We start from the raw sequence: 19,914 nt of genomic DNA on the forward strand, positions 1-19,914 counted from the left end.
ATAGTATTTCTAACACGAGATTGCAAGCAGCTACTGTACCACACAGAAAACAAGGCTAACGTTTTGTTCGGCTTTATTTGCAGAGGATAGGGTGTGGAGCTGTGGTGCAGCACGTCTCGCCGGGCAGGACTTGAGCGGCTCTGAAAAGGGCCACTTATTGAGCAGTACTGGAGCTGGTGCTGCGCTCAGCCTTTTATGTGGCCGCCACTGGCTTCAAAGCACTGCTCGATGCTGTTTAGGTATCTCCTGATGACGTTCTCCAGCATGGCGTCATCTACTTTGGTAAACGCATCCTCACTGCGTTCCTTGAGTGCACCAATGAAGCTCAGCGTCCCTGCACTTGATATGATTAACTTTCAAAGCACCTAACAAAAGCTCAAGGGTGTGAGATCAGGTAAGCATCGAGGACAAAGCATGTTTAGGGAGCTGCGACTCATCAATCGCTGCGAAAAATTTTGCTCTAACCAGCGACGAACCTTTGCCGAATAGTACTCTGGGGCACTGTCATGCTGAAAAATTAAATTTTGCTGCTGTGTATGGTTCTCCTTCAGTTCTGGTAAGAACTCATTTTTCAGCACACACAAGTAAGCATTCACAGCAACTGTAGTGTAGAAAAACAGACAGCCCCACGACGCCTTCTCTCTACGTCCCACACCACACTGCCACACCTGGAGAGTGCACAGGCTGCGTCGTAACAAACCTTGGATTTTGCTGGGACCACATACAGCAAAACCCCATTGATAAGCTTCTCGTTCATAAGCTCAAAATCACAGATATTAGAAACATCCCACACAGTTACACTATTTTTCTGTTGGTTATTACATTCCCCGGCTACTATGTACAAAATTTCGACAAATTCTGGTCGTATAATATGTTTAGCAATCAACCGCACATGTGCAAACATGCAAGAGGACATTGGGCATGCAACATGAAAAGTTATCAAGGAGGTTTTACTGTATACTGACTCCATGGGGTGCCGCTCCAAGTCAGGAAAATTAATCATGTCCAAAATCCCAACGTCCAAAAAAATCAATCAGCAAATTTTATATTAAAAATGCGCTGCATATGAATCTTGTGGCAATGGCTTGAGACTGACATTTAGTGCATTTAGGCTTGCTGCTAATAGAATATTGCCGAAAGCAAGTTTTGAAGTTTTTTTTTCAAAGCATTTTTCATTTTGTTTCACTATATTTTTCTCAATTGATTTAGCAAATTCTGCAAAGCACTATTTTGGCATATGCTATTGAAGTTTAATGAACTGCCTCCTTTTCTGCAACTGCTTTTGCAGTCCCAAACCATCCACATTGATTCAAAATTACAGTAGCATCTCGACGATATGAACATGGTTGTAAAATTTCCCGGCCGGAGAATATTGCGTACAATATGCAGAATTTGAGGTGTTCCGAACACCCTCCCACGCCACTATGGATAATACAAATGTGCGAGCCATGACCACGCCCTCGAGCACTAAACGCTGCTTGTACATCACCAACACCGCATTAGAGCTGTTTTTAGCAGCTATTGAATAGTTTTTTCGTTTTTCTTGTTTTCACTTGTACTGTTTCGGATGTTTGCCATTGTTGTGCTCCATGTTTTCCTAAACTGTTGTTCACACCCACCCCTGCAATAGCCCAATAGGGCTGCAGTATGTATAAATAAATAAAAATAAATAAATAAATTAGTCGTGCGGCGTGCACCACAAGTAGTGAGCGGCAGCACGCGGCCCACACATCGCCAGCTCCGCAACGCATAGTACGCGCAGGGAGCAGTGAACAACGATGCGCGGCCTGTACATCGCTGACGTTGCGAGTGTGTGGGCGCACAGCCCACATATTGCCAACGTCACGATCGCCAGTCACACTGTACACACCGTTATTAGTAGTGAGCTGTGGCCGAGCAGCTTGTCAGCCTTATACGGATCTCCGTGAATGCATTTCCCATGTTTCTGTATATGGATTTTGTTCGCTTTGGATGGTATGAATTTTCTCACAACCTCGTGAGATTCGTATCGTCGAGATTCTACTGTATCAGAATAAAAAAGCTCTTCACTTAATCAGTTCGAACAGAAAATTCACTATTCACACATGCCTATTGGTTTCGCATTATGGCAAATGACGGGAGTTGGAATAAAATATGGATGGATGAAGATTTTAAAAACTATGGGCACAAAAATGATTATGTTGCACTTATCAAATGTAGGCATGAATGGATGTTGTTCAATCATCCAGGGGCTCCCGCAAAATGCATACCGTATAAACGTGTGTAAGGGCCATACCGGTGTAAGGGTAGCACCAATTTTCCCAAAGGAAATGTTAAAAAAAAAAAAATCCGTGTAAGGGCCGCACCCGAACTTTCCATGACCCAGGCGGGAATAGCCTTCTAAATGGACGCGCCATGGCCTCCGCGATCAGCTCAGGCTGCGAGCAACGGTGCGCTTGATCACAGAGGGCATGCACACACACAGGAGCTTCCAAGTGCCGTTCATGGATGGCGACCGGCAGTCATCACCATCATTGTCAATTTTATGCGAAGCATATTACTAGAGCTACACTACAGCCCATCGAGCGCGACGGTGGAGCTACCATTGACCTTTAGCGTGACCACGTGACACCACGTGACAACATGACGTCACAGCAGAGGAGAGATGGGCTGCCGGCTCGCGCGGTCGGCCGCGGCGGTGGAGGCTCCACATCAGAGGCGCTGCAGCTGACCACGTGACGCTACAGCAGCAGTATAAAGCTGAGCTTGCCTCGCTCTCCGGGCACTTACACGAGGCGGCCAGGTGTTGGGATGCCGCCTAGAAGCAGGGCTGATTTGAACGAGAAGCGAAAGCTTCAGCGTGCCACAGAGACCGATAAAGAGCGGGATGAACGTCAACCAAGGAAAGCCATGTATTACCAAGCCTAGCCATCAATATGCTTCGCATCTGACTAGGCTTAACCTTAGCTAAGCCTCAGCCATTTTTTTTTTCTCCGCTGCAACGTCCCGCTATCTCCATCGGCATTAGTATCGCCAGCTCCTGCCTTTTCTGGCGTGTTGTGCCGCGCGTTCACCGTAGTAGTTGTGGCAGTTGCGGCTTTCACCAGCTGCCGCCAAGCATTGCAGTTTTAGCACGATGGGCAAGCACTTTAATAGCTACACGGCTGGGAGTTAGCTCTGGAACACGGCAAGCGTGCGGCGGGCAGGAAATTTGACGTGGCTCAGAAGTGTGTCCAATGATGGTGCAACCAAAAGGATGCATTGAAAAACACAAGATGCAATGAGCGTGCTTTCCGAGGCAAGCCATGCGAGTTTCCCGAACTGGAAGAAGAGCTGCTCTGCTATGTGATGGAAGTGCGGAACAACGGCTATGCGTTCACAGCGGACATGCTACGCGGCTTCTTTTGGGATGAGCGTGCACCAGAGACCAGCACCAGCTCAGAGTGGAAATACTCCGCGAGTGACGATTGAATGTAGAATAAATGTCGCTCATTCACTGATTGGTGTGTTTTTAGTTCTAAAAAATTTTTCTTTTCCATAGATCGCTAAATGGGCCGCACCCCGAAAATTGTCCCTCGAATCTGGAAAAAAAAAGTGCAGCCCTTACACGCGTTTATACGGTACTATATGAACAACTGAAAACAGTTTTCATGTTAGTGCTTGGCTGGTTTATGCCAAAAGGTCAAGAACCCATGAAAACAGCAACTCACTTCTGCAGGTTCTTTAGGAGGTAGTACAACAGCATCTGCAAGGGTGTCTTATCCGACTTCTTCAGTGTACAAGTCCGTGGGTCTCGAACAGGACGTTCAGCAGGTGGTGGTGAGGGCTCAGGTGGCACTGGTGTTGGCTCTGGACGAGGACGCTTTGTTGGTGGGGGTTCCGCTGCACTGGGCACGGACTGCCGCTCATCAGTGCCCAAGGAACATTCATGCTCACACTTGCGCTTCTCCTGAAGGAAATAAAAAAATAGGGAGAAGGATGAGAAGAGACAGATATTTCATTTTTCATAAAAACTATTTACAGAAGGGGGTGATAACCCACTTGCTGGTAACTCACTCATGACCTAATGAAGCTCGCAGACAATGGTGCCAAGGCACATCCAAAGTATGACACCAAACTACTCTATACGCACCATACAAAGGCCACATTAGTTATATTCAGCTCATTACAATAAAACACAGCAACATCTAGAGCCACTGGATGGAATGAGCACATTCAGGGCGAGGAGAAAACTGAATTACCGAGATTTGGCACTGCAGAACATACATGCGAATGAAAATTGCCACAAGTAAACAACATGCTGGGTCAAGAACTGAAAATTTAACCGAGCCGAGGCAAACATTCATTCCCAAATCAACAGAATCAAGCTCTTTTTGGAGTAACCAAATAGCAAACCTCTGAGCATAAAGCAGCAGCAAGCGTCATAAGTCATTAACTGACGCTGTGCTTTTTCTTATTTCCTTTTTGTGCCACTAACAATAAACACATAGCTTCACATACCTTAAGATGTTGCACCGCCACCCTCTTTGCTCTCAGCCAGCTGCAGCTGGCAATAACACTGTCGTGGCAATGTTACTACCAGTAGCATTTAGGGTAAATAGCACCTGCATTTAAACGGCCTTCCCCAACAAGTTACGCAAGAATAGCACTGGAGAAAAACTAGTGCCGCTGAAGATAAAATATGCAGACTGAAAATTAACTGAAATTTATTTGAAACCAAACCAAGGAAGTACAGGCGCGGCCAGAATAATACGGAGCACGCGAAAGGCGACCGAGCTAGCAGAAACTGCATCTAAGCGCCATCTATCAGCACAACAAAGACACCCCTGGCTATCTGCGAGCAGCGAGAGTGCCTGCCGCCGAGGTCCCCTCTTTGCTGCAACCCTGCCGTTATCACTGAAGGGCCGATAAAACACACAATGCCAGGACGGCCGTCTTGCGCCCGTTTACAGCGCGCGCCGCTCCTCGATGCGAGAAACGGGGCAACGAAGCGCATGGCGCTGTCAGCAGAGTATCAGTCGATCAAAGAGCAAGGGATTGCATGCTATATGCTGGGATGCCGATAGGCCTGCAGAAAAAGTGGGTCCGTGCTACCGGCGCCATCTCACCGCGTCCAAATTAAGATAGTTCCTGTCGCCACTGCTAGGCAGCGCGTACAAGCACGTTTCCGCTGCTCCGCGACCCTTCCTGTGCTCCGTATAATTCTGGCCGCACCTGTACATCTAGTACTCGCAAAGCACTAGCTGGATGGACCACAACTAATGATTTATTTATTTATTTATTTATTTATTCATTTTTTAGGCAATACAAGTATTGCCCACGAGGCAAGACAAAAGGAGACTATTGGTCTCCTGACTAGGTCTTGGCCTCGCCGGGCGCAGCAGAGGCAGTAGTACATAACATATCGCCATAATCATACATCCTAATCACGATCAGATCAGATGATTATATAATTCTACATGCAATATACATATGCACAATCTGCGAGAAATAAATGATAAATGAGAAATATGATGACCACATAAGCCTTAAAAAAAAGTGCTCTTGTGACTGCAGCGCAACTGAATGGGATATGTACGCCACTGAGACCAAAAAAGATGCAAAAAAAAAAATTGCAGCCTTTTGATCCGAGAAGGGCCTCTGTCACAATGTTCATGCCTGCTCTGGACTGCCTTCTCCAGCAAGTGGGAACTGAAGATAGCAGGACATCAGCTATGAACTCCTATGTTCTGGAGAGGTTGTGAAAGTCTTTCTACGCATTCCATTGTATCATTGTATTGTATCATTGCATCTTTTCACAACACTTATGCATGGTTTCAAGCATCCTTACAGGCAATGAAGAAATGTGCTCAACCAAATGACTATGCTAAGCGGGTGATGGCAGCTAACAGTGCCATGCTAGCACATGTTCAGCGATGAAGTGGAGCTTAGTCTAGAGCACGGTGGAAGAAAGAGAGGTGCTCCAACGGCGCCACTCCACTGTGGCGAGAGAGTGGCCACTTGTTGTGACTGGAAGTGAGTGCCGCCGCTAGGGGCAGCACATGCTCAGGGGGCTTCGCTCTCTGCCCATTCTGCTGGCCTTCCTATAGAACAGCGGCACACGAGCGGAAAAATTTCGACCTTAATCAGCATTTCGAAACCCCAACCTTAATGTATGTCTGCTCTCGTTATTTAGGCATAGAATTTTAAGCAGGTAGAACCTGTCTTACCGCTTACTGTCCAAATACCTCTATTTCTGACCGCAGATAGGCACGTCGTCTACTCGAGCAGACAACGCACGGTGCCTTGGAGCGGGCACTAGAGGTGCATACAGTGATTTGTTGCTTCATCTCCCCAATTAAAGAACTGCTTTATGACATTGTGCTGCCAATAGCAATCCCTTATCAGGTGACAGGCAGCTCAGCTTACAGGTGTATTACATGTTCCCTTCGACTGCGACTGCAGAAATGTGCTTTCATTCGCTTACTTGAATTTTTTGTGCATTTCGCTACTATAAGAAATACATAATTATTTCTTAATATGAAGAACCTTTTTGTGCTTGCCAGCAATAGCGGCTACACGACCTGCAAGGAACAGGTATGACTCTTCAGCGTTCTCAAAGACAGAACTCGCCTGGAAGCGTGCCAAAAGGTAATTCGCCGTACTGACCATGTTCGCTAAACTATGAGCACAAAAAGTATTTCAACAGTGATTACCTCAGCCAAAACAGTTTTTCGAAAACATGCTGCAAAGCACGACGCATATACAGCTCACTATCGATGAAACGCTTGCACTGCATTCCAAGCGCTGAGCACAAAGTGAATTTAACAGCGCATCTTCTACTAAACTACTGCACTGCAATGAGAGAGCGACAATTCAGTAAATGAAAAAAATCTATCAGCAGCAAGTTGCGCAACCTGAGAAAGCTGAAGCTACCAGTGAGGTGCCAAATATGAAAGATGATCTCGGTTCAGACAGCTAACCTTCAAGTGGTCGAATGAGGGTCCACTTCCGCAGTTTGTACAAGGCTTCAAATTTCCAGTGAGGCGCGCGATAACGCAAAACCGAACAACTACGCAGCAGCTTTGTGAAAACTGAAGGCACTGAGGGCGTGTGCTCGCTGATGGCTCATACAGCCCAAGCTTGCGCAGTGTATATGTGCGACGGCCAAAGAAGTCAATCATACGCAGTGCTAGTTGTTTTTCTGCATTTCGCTTTTGTTTTCGGCTTCATTAAACAAGATCAGCAACCTGCTTAGAAATTTATGTTTGACATTACTTTTCTTAAGATAAAAATAAGAAATAGTGAGTACAAGGTTTCCCCTGGGTGTTACATCGCATTTACAACTCTGATATTGAGCAATACACCATTCAGTTCGTGGCGTAACGCGAGATATGCGACAGCTGGTGCAAAACACAGCTGTGTAGGCCTTCATCAGGTGCACTCGCACCCCTCTGTATGCATGTTACTCACTGTAACCACTTTCAGTGAATGCCACTATGTTAACTGGTTTCTCCTAAACTTCCAAGTTACCGTTACAGTGCAAATATGCGATCAGAAGGCAGCTGCTGGCACCACAGTTAAGAGACTACTCATGTGACCTCAAGTCACACTATAGTCCAGAATGAGGGAAGAGAGAAAAGGGGACGGCCCTCGAACCTAGGAGAGTCGTTTCAAGCAGGCAGACGTCATATATGTATCGAAATCAAGCGCCCGTCCCAGGCGTGCCCATAGAAGCACTAGCCAAATGGGCAACAAACAAGGCCCCCCCAGTACTGCTGCTGCCCCTTGCGGCCGCGCCGTGTGTGAAAGTCACACTAACTGGCCACGCCTCACGCCGCCATCGGATCACCTCTCTTTCTTGTAAGGTAGCGGAGCGATAGCTATAAATGCACAACTGCGCTACTCCAGGCATCTGGAGGCCGTGCTCCAGGCATCTGCCCATTATTTCTCTCCTTTGACTACGTGTTACCCCTACCCAACAGCCAGTTAGCTGTGGCACGCATGCAGAATTTGGCTAAAACCAAAATTTTGATGATGATGATGAATTTTTATGGCGCAAGGGCATCTGCGGCCAAAGAACGCCATGGCGCAAAGTATTTCCATTTACCCAAGGTGAGGTCAAAGACCCATTTCCCAAGCATTTCACCCTGAATATGCCGAGCACAAGACCAGGGGAAAGCTTGTACCCACTGTATCATCGGTGGGTATCCAGTGGCACTGGGGATCGAACCCCACTCCTCCCGCATGTGAGGCAGATGCTCAAATCACTAGGCCACCGCTGCGGCAAAACCAAATTTTTCGGTGTGCTTTCATAGCTTTTTTTTTTATTATTTACACTGACAAGTCCAACTCCTACCCTACTTGTCTTGGAGTGTACAGGTGTGCATGTGGGAACATATGTACTGAAAAAACCCCTGGAGCAGGTAAAAAATGCTGCTTTGAAGCAGTCTAGGAACAATAATTAAGTAGGAAAGCAGTGCAAGCTTGCACTCAGTTTTCACTGGACTTGTAACGTTTTCATAAGTAAAGACAACTGCCAACAAAAAAGCTACCTCACACAAGACTCCAACCATGGAATTCCACAAAAGAGGAATGCCCACAGCCAAACCAAACATGTTGGTGGACAAACACCCCAACCATATTTTTGCTTAAAGGAGTACAGACACCAAATTTTAGTTCCGTGTTTTTTTTTTTTTTGTAATGATGTGCAAGACATTGCTATTCATGGATCATCGTATGATATTTGTCTACGACTGCTGAATAATTTACGGTTGAATTTCTTCGCTCACCTGTTTCAGTTTCAACAGCCGAGCAATGATTATGACATCAAAGGCCAGAATAGATCATGTGAGCCATGAAGAAAAGTAGAATCTACCACCGCTTCTTCCCTTATTGCGATTCTGGCCCCTGAGGCAGGCTGACTTTAGCGTTGTAGAGGACGCAGCTTTTGGGGGTGAAATGTTTTATTTTGATGCATAATGCAATGAAATTTGGCGTGCTTATAGTAAAAGTCCACTGAATGCTTAAATACAAAATTTCATTAAAATAGCAAGTAATTTTGACATATATTTTATACGCTTCCTTGCTACACCAAACTTGCAGAAAGCCTCGCGTGACAACAATGCATGGTAGGAGTCTCCAGTCACTCTATTACCCAAAGGAATGGTTGATGCAATGACATTCTCCAAATTTTTTAGCAGCCTGAGAGTTTTCTACATAGAATGTTACAACCATGCTTGCTTAAAGGGACTATGCAATGAATTAAGTCGCTGGTAAATGTTTTCAATGCTTAGAAATGATGCTAAGAAGCATTCACACCAATTATGAGTCTTCGGAACTAAGCCGGCAATTTATTATAGATTTTTAAAAACCGTGTTTTTTAAAATTCGCGGGCCGATTGGTGTCTTCGTAGTGACCGGTTTTGAAGCTAAAATCGTGAAAATAGACGTCACTAGTCCCATGACGTCGGCAGGCCACCACACGCTGTCATTCGCTGGAGCCACGGCAGCCACGACGTCACGGGCACACTTCCGGTAGCCGTGAAAAGCGTCTGCTCGTGCTGCCGCGCGACACCCTCGGGCAAGCACGAGCCAGGGCATTGCCTTCGAGCATATGGTTTCAATTTACCTCTGCCGCCTCTTTCTACCGGGAGTTCCGAAGCCACTCGCAATAATCCAGGAAGGCGAAGAGAGACCGGAAAGACGCTGCTGCTGGGGTGCTGAGTGCGGCAACCGGAAGTCGCAAACCGAACGTCACCGAATGACCTAATCATGGGCAGGGCCCAATCCCAGAGCTGTTTATTTTTTTTTCTGGTGCCCCGCGTGTACGAGTTGAGCCGGGAGAGGAGGAGTGTCATTTTTAATTGTCTACATCATCGTTGTTATTGATGATAGCTCAAAAATTCTTGCGCTGAGGTGACGAGTGATGGAATGCCTACCTCTAATCTGCTTTACGTAATCTCAATTAATTTATTGCATAGCCCCTTTAATGCACCTATTGTCGTCATGCCAAAGTAGTGACGGAACAAAAAAAATATCAAGTAATTCAAAAATATAAGAACTGTATACCAAGGAACAGGATGCAACGAACAGTGAGAAAATCCATAAAGCCATTGTTGTGCTACGCTTTCTGTAAGCAGCAGCAGTCAGGTCTAAAACACTTTTGAGAAAACTGGCATTTTCAGAGATTTCAGCCAGTTTTTTGCTGCCTATGGTAACAAAAACTTTTTTTACAGTAACTTCTAGGCTGTTTGCGGGGAAAAATTTTTTGGGATGTGATTTTTCAGTTTTTTTTTTTTAGATTTTTGTGATTTGAAAGCCACGTCGCCCCTTAAAAAGACAAAGCAGAAATTCTATCGCATTTTCTTCATGCTTTTCGTGACCTATACAGGCCTTTGATGTCATAGCCACTGCTTGGCTGTTAAAACTGAAACAAGTGAGTGATGAAATGCAATTATAAATTATTTAATGGTAATAGGCGAATACCACGTGGCAAGCCATGTATGTATACCGATGTCTTGCACATCATTACAAAGAAAATATATGCAATCAAAAATCTGGTGCTGTACTCTTTTAGACACAAGATTTCTGGTGTGCTGCAAGCTGAAATCGGCAGTTCCTTTTATGCAACAGTTTCAAGATGCATTAAACAGCCCCAAAAGGCCAGAAAAATATGAGTGAATATTCAGCTATCCAGAGGACTGTTAACTATAAATTTTGCAAAAAAATAAATGTCGGTGACGAGGTGCAAGCAAAGCAACACTATTTAAAGATGCAAGGCCAACTAACCTTCTTTTCAGAGTCCTTGTGGTGGTGGTGGTGGTGATGGTGGTGGCGATGGTGATGATGCCTGTGCCTCTTTTCCCTGTGCTCTTTGCTGCTCGACTTCTTCTTTTTCTTCTTTTTGGACTTTTTGTGCTTACTGCTGCTTCCCTCATGCGCGTGGCACACCACACTAGTGCCTTCAACACGAAAGGCTGCCGGAGCAGCAGTTGCTGGCATTGGTTCGTGCTGCTGCTGACTTGGGGGAACACTGTGCGGAGAGGCCACAGCAGATGGTGATGGCACAGGTGTCTGCAGGCCGCCTGTGCTGCCGCCGACCTTGAGAACCAGCTTGAGAGATTTCTCCTGGCGGTCTGAAGCAAACAGACAACCTGTTCACTGGCCCTGTACATGACCTTTACGCAGTTCACACTGCACTGACACAGACAGCATTTTACGTTTGGCAGAAATGCAAATGCTTCCACCATGAAAAACAAAAGTATACAACCCTCTTGAATAAAAACCGAATGATAGAAATAAATACTAAAACAGTGTGACAAGCACAGTCATTAACCTTTTCACTACTGATCACAAGGTAACTCTTTTCACTGCTGATCACAACGTAACTCAGGTACATTCCGACAAACACTCCTTCCCATGTCAAAGTATAACCGTTACAACCTCGCTCCAAGCAAGTCCTGCACAAAATGGTATGAAGAAAATAATACATACTGTGGACACAATGCACCATCTGTGCAAGCCATGCCTTAACACACCACTTCAAAGTTAATAGACCAACAACAGATGGAGAGCACATTTTCTTTACCCACACCTAAACCTCTGCACTCTCTCTTAGTCAAGGTGGTGCAGCACTGGGAAGTCAGCACCATAGGTCCGTGTGATAGATGGAATTTATGAGCTCTAAATGTATTGGGACCCTGACATGATATTTAATAATGAATTTATACGCTCATGTGGCAAAAAACGTCCCCTAGACTAACCAGTGCAGACATCAGACACAGGGTCAAAAGGATTCAGAAAATAACCCAGACGTGAAAGTGTATGTAAACAATGTATACTGCAACCTACTGACGCCTTGACGGATTAAAACACTCACAAGGATAGAAAAACAGTGGATTAAGAACTTAGCACACCTGACAGAATCGCACAAAACAGAGCATGACAGGCATAGGTTCTAGACCAGGTAACAGATGGTGACACTAGCTGCATTTCACTCATTCAAAACGATTACATAACCAGACTGTATGACTTTTCTGAAAGCTGTACTGAGAGTTATCTGAAATGCCACAGTGAAAGCTCTCCATTGTTAGAATTGGACTAATAGTAGTCTTCGCCATGCATCAAAATAAGAGTATATGGGCTGTTCTATACTTTGTCCTGGTCAATGTGCAGCTGCAACAGCCAGATACTGAAAAACTTAGCCTTGTGCTCAGCAGCAGAATGCCAATGGTAGAACCAGATTTGGCCAGAGAAGTTCTCATATCCTTAACTGATGCCTAGGCATATAAGATCTTCACTCCAGAGTAAACATCAGTCACCATTCTGCCCATTTAACGTTAAATATGCCCAAAAAGCAAGACTTTGTTGTCATTACTCCCAAAAGAATCAAATTCCAGCAGTTTACTACTACTAATTCCTCTTTGCACAACTATGCACACCTTTTTCTGGCGATAGTGAAACTAACAAATAGCATGCACATACACGTGCAGTTCATTTTGCACACAATTTATGCCCAGGAATTCCTTTTCACTCAGCTCAGGAACAGGGCATGTCAAACTTGTCATGGAAACAACAGACACCCTCACAGCAGAAGCACATGTAATGAAAGTGCAATCTTCTTACTCTCAAGTAGATGGTTACATTTAATATAGACCACACAGAACTGGGAATGTTTACAGCTCCATGACTTTGTTGTGAGGGACACCATAGTGGGGGGCTTTGGGATAACTTCAATCACTTGGGGCCTTTTACACAGCATTGACTTTGAAAGAAAAATGATAGGTGTAACGTTAAGAGATCGGAAGTGGGCGGAGTGGGTGAGGGAACAAACGCGGGTTAACAACATCCTAGTCGAAATCAAGAGGAAGAAATGGGCTTGGGCAGGGCATGCAATGCAAAGGCAAGATAACCGCTGGTCCTTAAGGGTAACGCAGTGGATTCCAAGAGAACGCAAGCATAGCAGGGGGCGGCAGAAAGTTAGGTGGGCGGATGAGATTAAGAAGTTTGCGGGAATGCGGTGGCCGCAACTGGCAAAGGACAGGGTTATTTGGAGAGACATGAGAGAGGCCTTTGCCCTGCAGTGGGCATAGTCAGGCTGATGCTGATGATATGGTGCTTGCTATCGCTGATTCATTACACCAAATACATTTTGAAATGTAATAGCACATAAAACAGACACTGCAACACAACCCCCATGTAAAAAGAAGGGGTGTTTATCACCCAACATACATCATGCAAAAGTGGTGGTATTGTTATATGTGCCAGTTCTATCTTTTATAGCAATTTCCTTTTCAAGAATGCTTATCAGCCAGGCACACCTGGGACCTTGCTATAGAAGCAAAAATGTGCAAGAAAATTCATCACAAGGGTCTGTGCTGAGAACTTATGAAGATTTATTCTGCATAACTTCAATACTTTTGAGCTAGTGCATCAATTTTCACTTTTCCACATGCTACCTTACTCTGAAAGAGCAGAAGTGCACAGAAAAATTGACGCTGCCAGTATCAAGTCACAGTGTTTAAGGACACACGAAGTCCTGCGAGCCTGGTTTAGACTTTTTCAGATCTTTCAACATGATGTAGGTTCGTAACGCAATAACGAAGGAACAAACTAAAAAGGCGCACCACTAACAAGTCCCTATAAAGTGCCATTGATGCATGTTTGTAATTTTTTTCGTTCACACAATTATAAACATTACTTCGCGTAACGCTACTAGCCCCTATGTACTACAGGTACTAGCCTATGTAGTAATTTAGTTGAATCTAGGCATTTCCTTAAGAGCTCTCAACTCGTTGCAACCGTCACTAGACACAGGTTCGTTAACCAGTTTCAGGGGTGAGATAAAAAGACTTCGTTTGTAGCTTCCACCAGTTTTCGACAGAGGATTAGCTCAGAAACGGAAATATCGCCTAAGTCAAGGTGTAAACAAAGTGGACTTGCTCGACATTCGGCGCCAGCAGCCAATGCGTCAGCCTCCAAGCAGACGGATATCATGCGGTATACGCATGGTTAAATGCTAATAGCATTGCATTTTGAAAATGTGTGCTGAAACACAGCTGTTAAATTAGATAAGCGGCTATGTCAGACTTCTAGGCTTAGTTACCATTCAATATATTACAACCTGTCTGTGAATAAGCTCACGCTTTAGTTGTAAAGGATTAACAGTACAGAACTAATAACTGAACCGACAAAATAAGCCCCTAGATAATTTGTAAATATTGCGCAATTCCGAAAAGAAAAGCTTTCCTAAAGATATGTCAATAAGCAGGCGCAAATACCTTTCACACAGACCATTCCACCGATATCATTAAACAAAATGTACAATGGATGGACACGGCACAATTACCTTCTTCTTTTGCTTCTTTCTTTTCGGACTTGTGATGCTTCTTATGTTTTTTACTGCCCATTATTTATCTACACGTGCCTCGCGCTGACTGATTTCCGTTACGCCAATGGTTGCAACAAATTCACAGCAGCGGCGTTATGGTAGCGGCGTTGTGCGTCGTTAGGTATCTTGCGCCCTCTTTTAGCGAACAAAATAACTATAGAGTTACAACCTTGCGTAATAATTTTCAGCCACAGTGTCGTATCCATAATCTTTCGTAAATGTACACTTTAATGTGTACTGCCGTTAGTTGTAGTAACAAAATAAAAACCGCAAACTGTGCCACTGTGTCAATTATCTATGACAGCGAGTTAATTAGTTGCTTTTAACATGTGAAGCGCCGTGAAGCGGTGAACGCCAAAGCCGCCAAAAAGCAGTCAGAGCAGCCGAAGCCTTGTGCACGACCGTTAGTTTCATGAAGGAATAACAGTAAGTTTAATCTAGTAACTGCGTTGCCTTCTCATGTCTTTGTATTTGGACGCAAAACAGTAAGTGTAATGGTCAAAATGTCAGCGTCTGCTGCAGGCTTTGTTAAAGTTGCTTACGAATGCTTGTCATGCTTCACATTGTCGTTACCAGTATCGAAGTCAAAAATGTTCAGTTCTTCAAAATTAGAAGGCATTTGTCGTCAACAGTTATAATTTTCTGAAGTGATACAATCACATTTTTATGAAGTCGCTTTCAAGGAATGTTGTGATCGTGCATATGTACAAGTGCAGCTACCGTGCAGCAAGGACTGCTCTAATTTTTACCGCGCACATAGGCTGCTTTAATAGACAGTATATGTTTTGAATTATCTTCTTATTTGTGTACATAAAGGGATAATTGTTAATTGATATATTTAATATTATTCGATTATTAAACTTCGTTGCATAGCAGCGCACAGGTGGAGCGTGCACCCCTGGCACAAGCTGGTGTCGCGTTTAAAATTGCGCGCTTTCGCCATTATCTTCACGCACTGTATCCCGGATGTTGACGTCAGTCGTCATGCGGACGGCACGGCAGCGTTTCTCGCCGAGTCAAACCGCCATTATGGAAACTGTAACAACGCCCTCCAGTGTTGGACTATGATATCTCCCAGTAAGTTTTCGTGTTTTATTTTTCACGGAATCTGAAAAACTGACCGCTTTGCAGAGCTTTTCGTGAGCGCTAGATGGGCACGACCAGTCACAAAAATGAACTGTAGGGGTCACGATATCCACCACTGCGAACTGAGAGGAATATCGGCGCCGAAAATCCGTGCCTGCCCTAAGCCTAAACGCTGTGACCATCGAAACGGTTTCCGCGGCAGAGGCGCTTAGGACGTATTCCTGGTTCTCGGCGTGGTCGCACGAACGCGGGGAGCCGCCGAGAAGGTATGCTGGTCGTCCGATGTTATTAACACAACCATGGTGAGGCAGAGATCTCTTGGCGGGGGCTGACCGGCGGCTCCTCGCTGCTGCAAAGAGCTCGATGCTTTTTCCCACTGGTGGCGCTCATCGGGCATGCAGATGGCGCTTAGGACATCTTGGTTCCCTAGTTTATCACTAGGGTCTTCATGTCGCGGGCTACTTCCATCCCTGGGCGATGTTTCGCATTGGTCGTGCATAGTTGCGCTTGCCATTTGACCGGCACGTAGTATATGGTGGCTACGTGCGATGTCGGCCAGGGAGGGAGTCGCCATGGGGCCATGTTTGCTTCGGTTCAAATATGGCTTCCAGGCGGGCATTCTGGCGGCACCAAGGTCGGCCGCCGGCTGTGCCTGCTGCTCGGCCCCGAGGCTACTGCCTTCCCGCAGCCCGAGTATTTGTGGGTGCGCACCGTATTGGACCATGCCTTGAATCTTGTGCGCGTTCCTCTCGGTTTCTTTTGCCTACTTTGGCGTAGCCCGGTGCTGCAATGTGCTTCGCTATGCGTCAGGCGCTTGCGATGCGCGCGAAGAGAAATCAAGTTTCTTCTCCTGGGCTAATGCAATAGAGCTTGTGAACGTCTTGCCTACAACGTCCGTTCTGCCTCGAGCGGGCGTTGTGGTTTGTTCGTTGGGCTTGGAGCGCCTATGCTATAAACGTTGTACTGTGATGCTCATGCGTAAACTGGCTTGGGTTAAGCAGTGGTCGGGGGTACACTCGTGCGGCGGTGTTCATGCAGATCCCGTGGATGCGTGTAACCGCGATGTATAGCCCCTTTTCACCTATTCGCTGTTCAGGGTACGAACAGCTAAAGCCACTTAACTGGCTTGTGACGAGGGTCGTGCAAGTTCCACGTGCGTTTGCTGGGTTCATTTTGCGGCGCCTGTGATGACCCGTGGTGCACGTGAAAGTAGTTTTTGTGGGGCTAGTTGGCTGGTACTAGAGGTATTCACATGACAGGCACTCGTGACGTACGCCGGCTACTGATACGGCTTTGAGAATGTGCGACACTTCCTTGTGGCGAGAATCACTAGGGACTTCCCTTGTCTTGATGTTACTGTGTAAGGACTGGTTTAAAACCGGTCAGCTTGCATGCGATCATTACTGTAGCACTTTGTGCAATGGGTATTGCACTGAAACTGCACTGAGAGCAGCTTTCAGTGAGCTCAGACGTTGATTAAGCTTATTCAATCTGTTTTGACGCTAAAGTGTACACATTAGGCTGTCATGTTGTAAAAAAAAAAAAAAAAAACGAAATGTGCTGCATTTTGTAGCCTGTTGATCGTCAGGTAACTGTCTGGAAGGTTATACTGAACTTGGAGCTTGTGAAAAAATGCAGGATGTGAGCTATACACATTTATGTCCGCACTTTGTAATTTTGTAACTCATCAAAAGCGTACACCGCCAGCTATGCAATGGACCATGCCACTTGTAGAAACCGCATCTAGTTGAGAGCTCACTGAGGGGCAGCAAATGACCTAGGTTTCCACTGAGAAGTTCTGGTTGCCTTGCACCACCTCTACATCATCACCGTCATACTTAAAAATGCAAATGTGAAACGTCGAAAATGAGTTTTAATGATTTCAGCTACATGAAAATGCATTAAGATATACTGGCCACCTGGCTTAGGTACAGTTTCATCAAAAAAAAGTGAAGGCTCTTGGGAAGTCTCGTCTATGGTCATACAGATATGTTCTCAGAACGGAGACAATGTGTATGTTTTGTAGTTTATAAGCACTCAATAATTTTAAAAATCAGACTTAATGCTAGTCTATTTCTTTGCTGTCTCCTTGCCAGTTCAACAATCTGCTTTAGTATGGCTTCTTGTTTTGACAAGGTTGTGTTCAAGTGTGGCCATCATGAGAAAAACATGCTTTAGCACAAAGTAATGATCTGGAAGATGTGCACTAGTAAAGCAGAAACTTTCATACTTGCAATATAGGGAGAGCATTCACCGACTTCACAGTGGCCACTATTCTGTTGTCTGTGGAGCGCTGCGAAAGGCTTTCTTTCGGGATGTCTGAAGGGATTTTCACCTCTTGCATTGGCCTGCACTACTGAAGCTACGCCCTGTGCATTAGAATGGTGCCCATGACGTCACGTGAATACCCCTTATAATGCCATTGAAAGTGGTGGGCCTTGGCGCTTAAAGGGACACGAGGACAAATTTTGCCTACAGACTGCCACATTCAGACACTGCTTTCACTGAAAATAGAGCTTTTATCAGTGGGAGAAGACCAAAAAATGAAATGCAGGTGTTGCCACTGCTGGCCGATTTCGCCAGTGAACTGCGGTGTGTCAAAGGTTTTCTGGGTGCAGATCCCAGAGGCTAGATTGTGCCACCATTTGTTTCAAAGCATTGACCACAGAGTTCTTTTCTGTTTAGACGTCACAGGTTTGAATCTAGTGGCGGGACACATTTTAAATGCCATAACCAGAAATAGGCAGTGAATCTGTTTTTACTAAAAACAAAAATGGGATTGGAGCTGTCCTCAGTGTCCGGCATACTGGGCTTATTATTTTTATTTCCTTTTCGGTTGCCCCACCCTATTCTTTGTCCGGCATACTAGCGGAAACTGCAGACATTGCAAGCCATCAACATGCCACGTGAGGCGTGGCGATGCACCATTTTGGTCGTCTTGCCTGAGCAGAACAGTGGTCTTGCTGTGCTAAGTGTTGCATTTTGCTCTTGAAAACTTGCGTTCGTTTTGTACGGCTTCCAGTCACGTGTTCCAAGGTGTTGCTTCAGCCATTGATGGCTTCTAAGCGGCCCATAACAACTCCTAATCATAACTTATTAGGTCAAGCACATGAAAGCTCAAAACTGCTGGTGAGGGCTGAGGGAAGAAGCTTGTGTCATGTGCTTGTAATTTACTCTGCAACCATTTATTTAAAGCTACGCCATATCTATTCGGCTGACTTGCTTCTGTATGAACGGTGTTTTTTTTTATCTTTGAAGTCTCACATGGAAGTGCACAGCTTGAATGCTTCGATGTATTTGTCATTTCTTTGTTAAGCACTTTGTTACCTTAATGTAGCTTTTCTATAGTGTTAGTTCTTAACAGAAGCCTGTTGTTTGAAGGTTTAAAGAGCCTATTTCACATTTAAACAGCGATGGTTTTGATATTTTCTTGGAGTCATGAATTAGTGAAGGTTATTTTCATTACTTCTGTTAAGTATAAAGTTGCGCTTAAGACGTGGGATAACATGAAAAGCTGGGCTTATATTAAATTGAGGATATTATGCATTGAAACAACCTGTAAGCTTAAATATCTGTATTTACAGAATGTTTTATGCTAGAGTGCTGGTCTGTTTTGAGGGCCACTGAGAAAGGCCATGGTCTGTCACAGCAGTACACTTGTTGAGAAACATTTTAAATTGTGCTATTAGTATTATGATCACTGTTGCCTTTTAATATCCATTATTTTTTCTAATCTGAGCTTGATTTTAACTAAACGGCTTTACTCAGCTGGGCATATAGTAGTAGATAAAAGGTGTACTTTATTTGGATGATGTGTATTTCAGACAGGAAAAATGGCACTTTCCTTTCAGATAGGTCATCGCAAGTGCGATTAAAATTTTCCATATGCACCCAGTGTCATTTGCACCTCACTGGAAACACCTGCCATTGTAACTGCAGGGCAGACTTAGTACTTTTGTCTGCTGAAAAATTTGGCTTTTCTTAGTGGTTGTGCCTTTGTTTTGGACATTAACACTCTTGCCTAGCTTTTTATTTCACAGTTTGCAGGAAAAATAGTTAATACCCTTATTACTGTGGCTTTAGTTTGTATGAACTTTTTATGCACACCGATAAAGGTTTTTACGTATTTTAAATAGTCTTTACCTTATATGAAGTATAGACCTTTTCGTGACCTTTGTGGCAGCTGGCTTTTGGGCTGTGGAGGGAGAGTATAGATGCTTTGTATAGGCGACCAAATCTTTCGCTGACGTGCGGGATGGCCGCTTTTTCCTTGCTGCTGCGCCTTATGACGGAGCAAACTTGTGAAAATGTCAAATCTAAGCACAGGCTCACCAAACCAGTGCTTTATGTTGAGCTTTCCTCAAGTTTGCTTGGTCGTAAAAAGCAGGGGCGCAGAAAAAGTGGCCGTCGCGCATGCTAGCTAAAGATTTGGCTGGCTATACCTTAACACTTGCCAGTGTTAGAAGTAGGTATTGGCAG

The 19,914-nt window shown here is 44.9% G+C and overlaps 2 protein-coding genes across 9 annotated transcripts in view; one reads left to right on the forward strand and one right to left on the reverse strand.

Moving 5' to 3' along the window:
• The window catches only part of LOC149350494 (bromodomain-containing protein 7-like), a 96,941-nt gene extending 82,455 nt beyond the window's left edge, over positions 1-14,486 (reverse strand). For 3 of the 4 annotated variants that reach the window (XM_089579524.1, XM_089579523.1, XM_089579526.1), the window contains exons 1-3: positions 14,308-14,486; positions 10,749-11,095; positions 3,690-3,928 (exon numbers count right to left, since the gene is read on the reverse strand). In XM_089579524.1, coding sequence (XP_089435650.1) covers positions 3,690-3,928; positions 10,749-11,095; positions 14,308-14,368 — 647 coding nt within the window. In that variant the 5' untranslated portion in view covers positions 14,369-14,486. Of the gene's footprint in view, positions 1-3,689; positions 3,929-10,748; positions 11,096-14,239 lie in introns of all 4 variants that reach the window. The other variant, XM_089579525.1, reaches the window with a different exon arrangement.
• Positions 14,487-14,755: 269 nt separating this feature from the next.
• Positions 14,756-19,914, forward strand: part of LOC149350495 (uncharacterized) — a 30,182-nt gene continuing 25,023 nt past the window's right edge. For 2 of the 5 annotated variants that reach the window (XM_089579531.1, XM_089579535.1), the window contains exon 1: positions 15,294-15,426. The gene's annotated coding sequence lies outside the window, so the exon portion shown is untranslated. Of the gene's footprint in view, positions 14,776-15,293; positions 15,427-15,556; positions 15,702-15,894; positions 16,139-19,914 lie in introns of those variants that run through there. The other 3 variants (XM_089579534.1, XM_089579532.1, XM_089579533.1) reach the window with 3 other exon arrangements.

This window comes from Amblyomma mixtum, chromosome 3 (genome assembly GCF_055824585.1).
Source record: "Amblyomma mixtum isolate Tamu chromosome 3, ASM5582458v1, whole genome shotgun sequence".
In the NCBI taxonomy this organism is placed as follows: Eukaryota; Metazoa; Arthropoda; class Arachnida; order Ixodida; family Ixodidae; genus Amblyomma; species Amblyomma mixtum.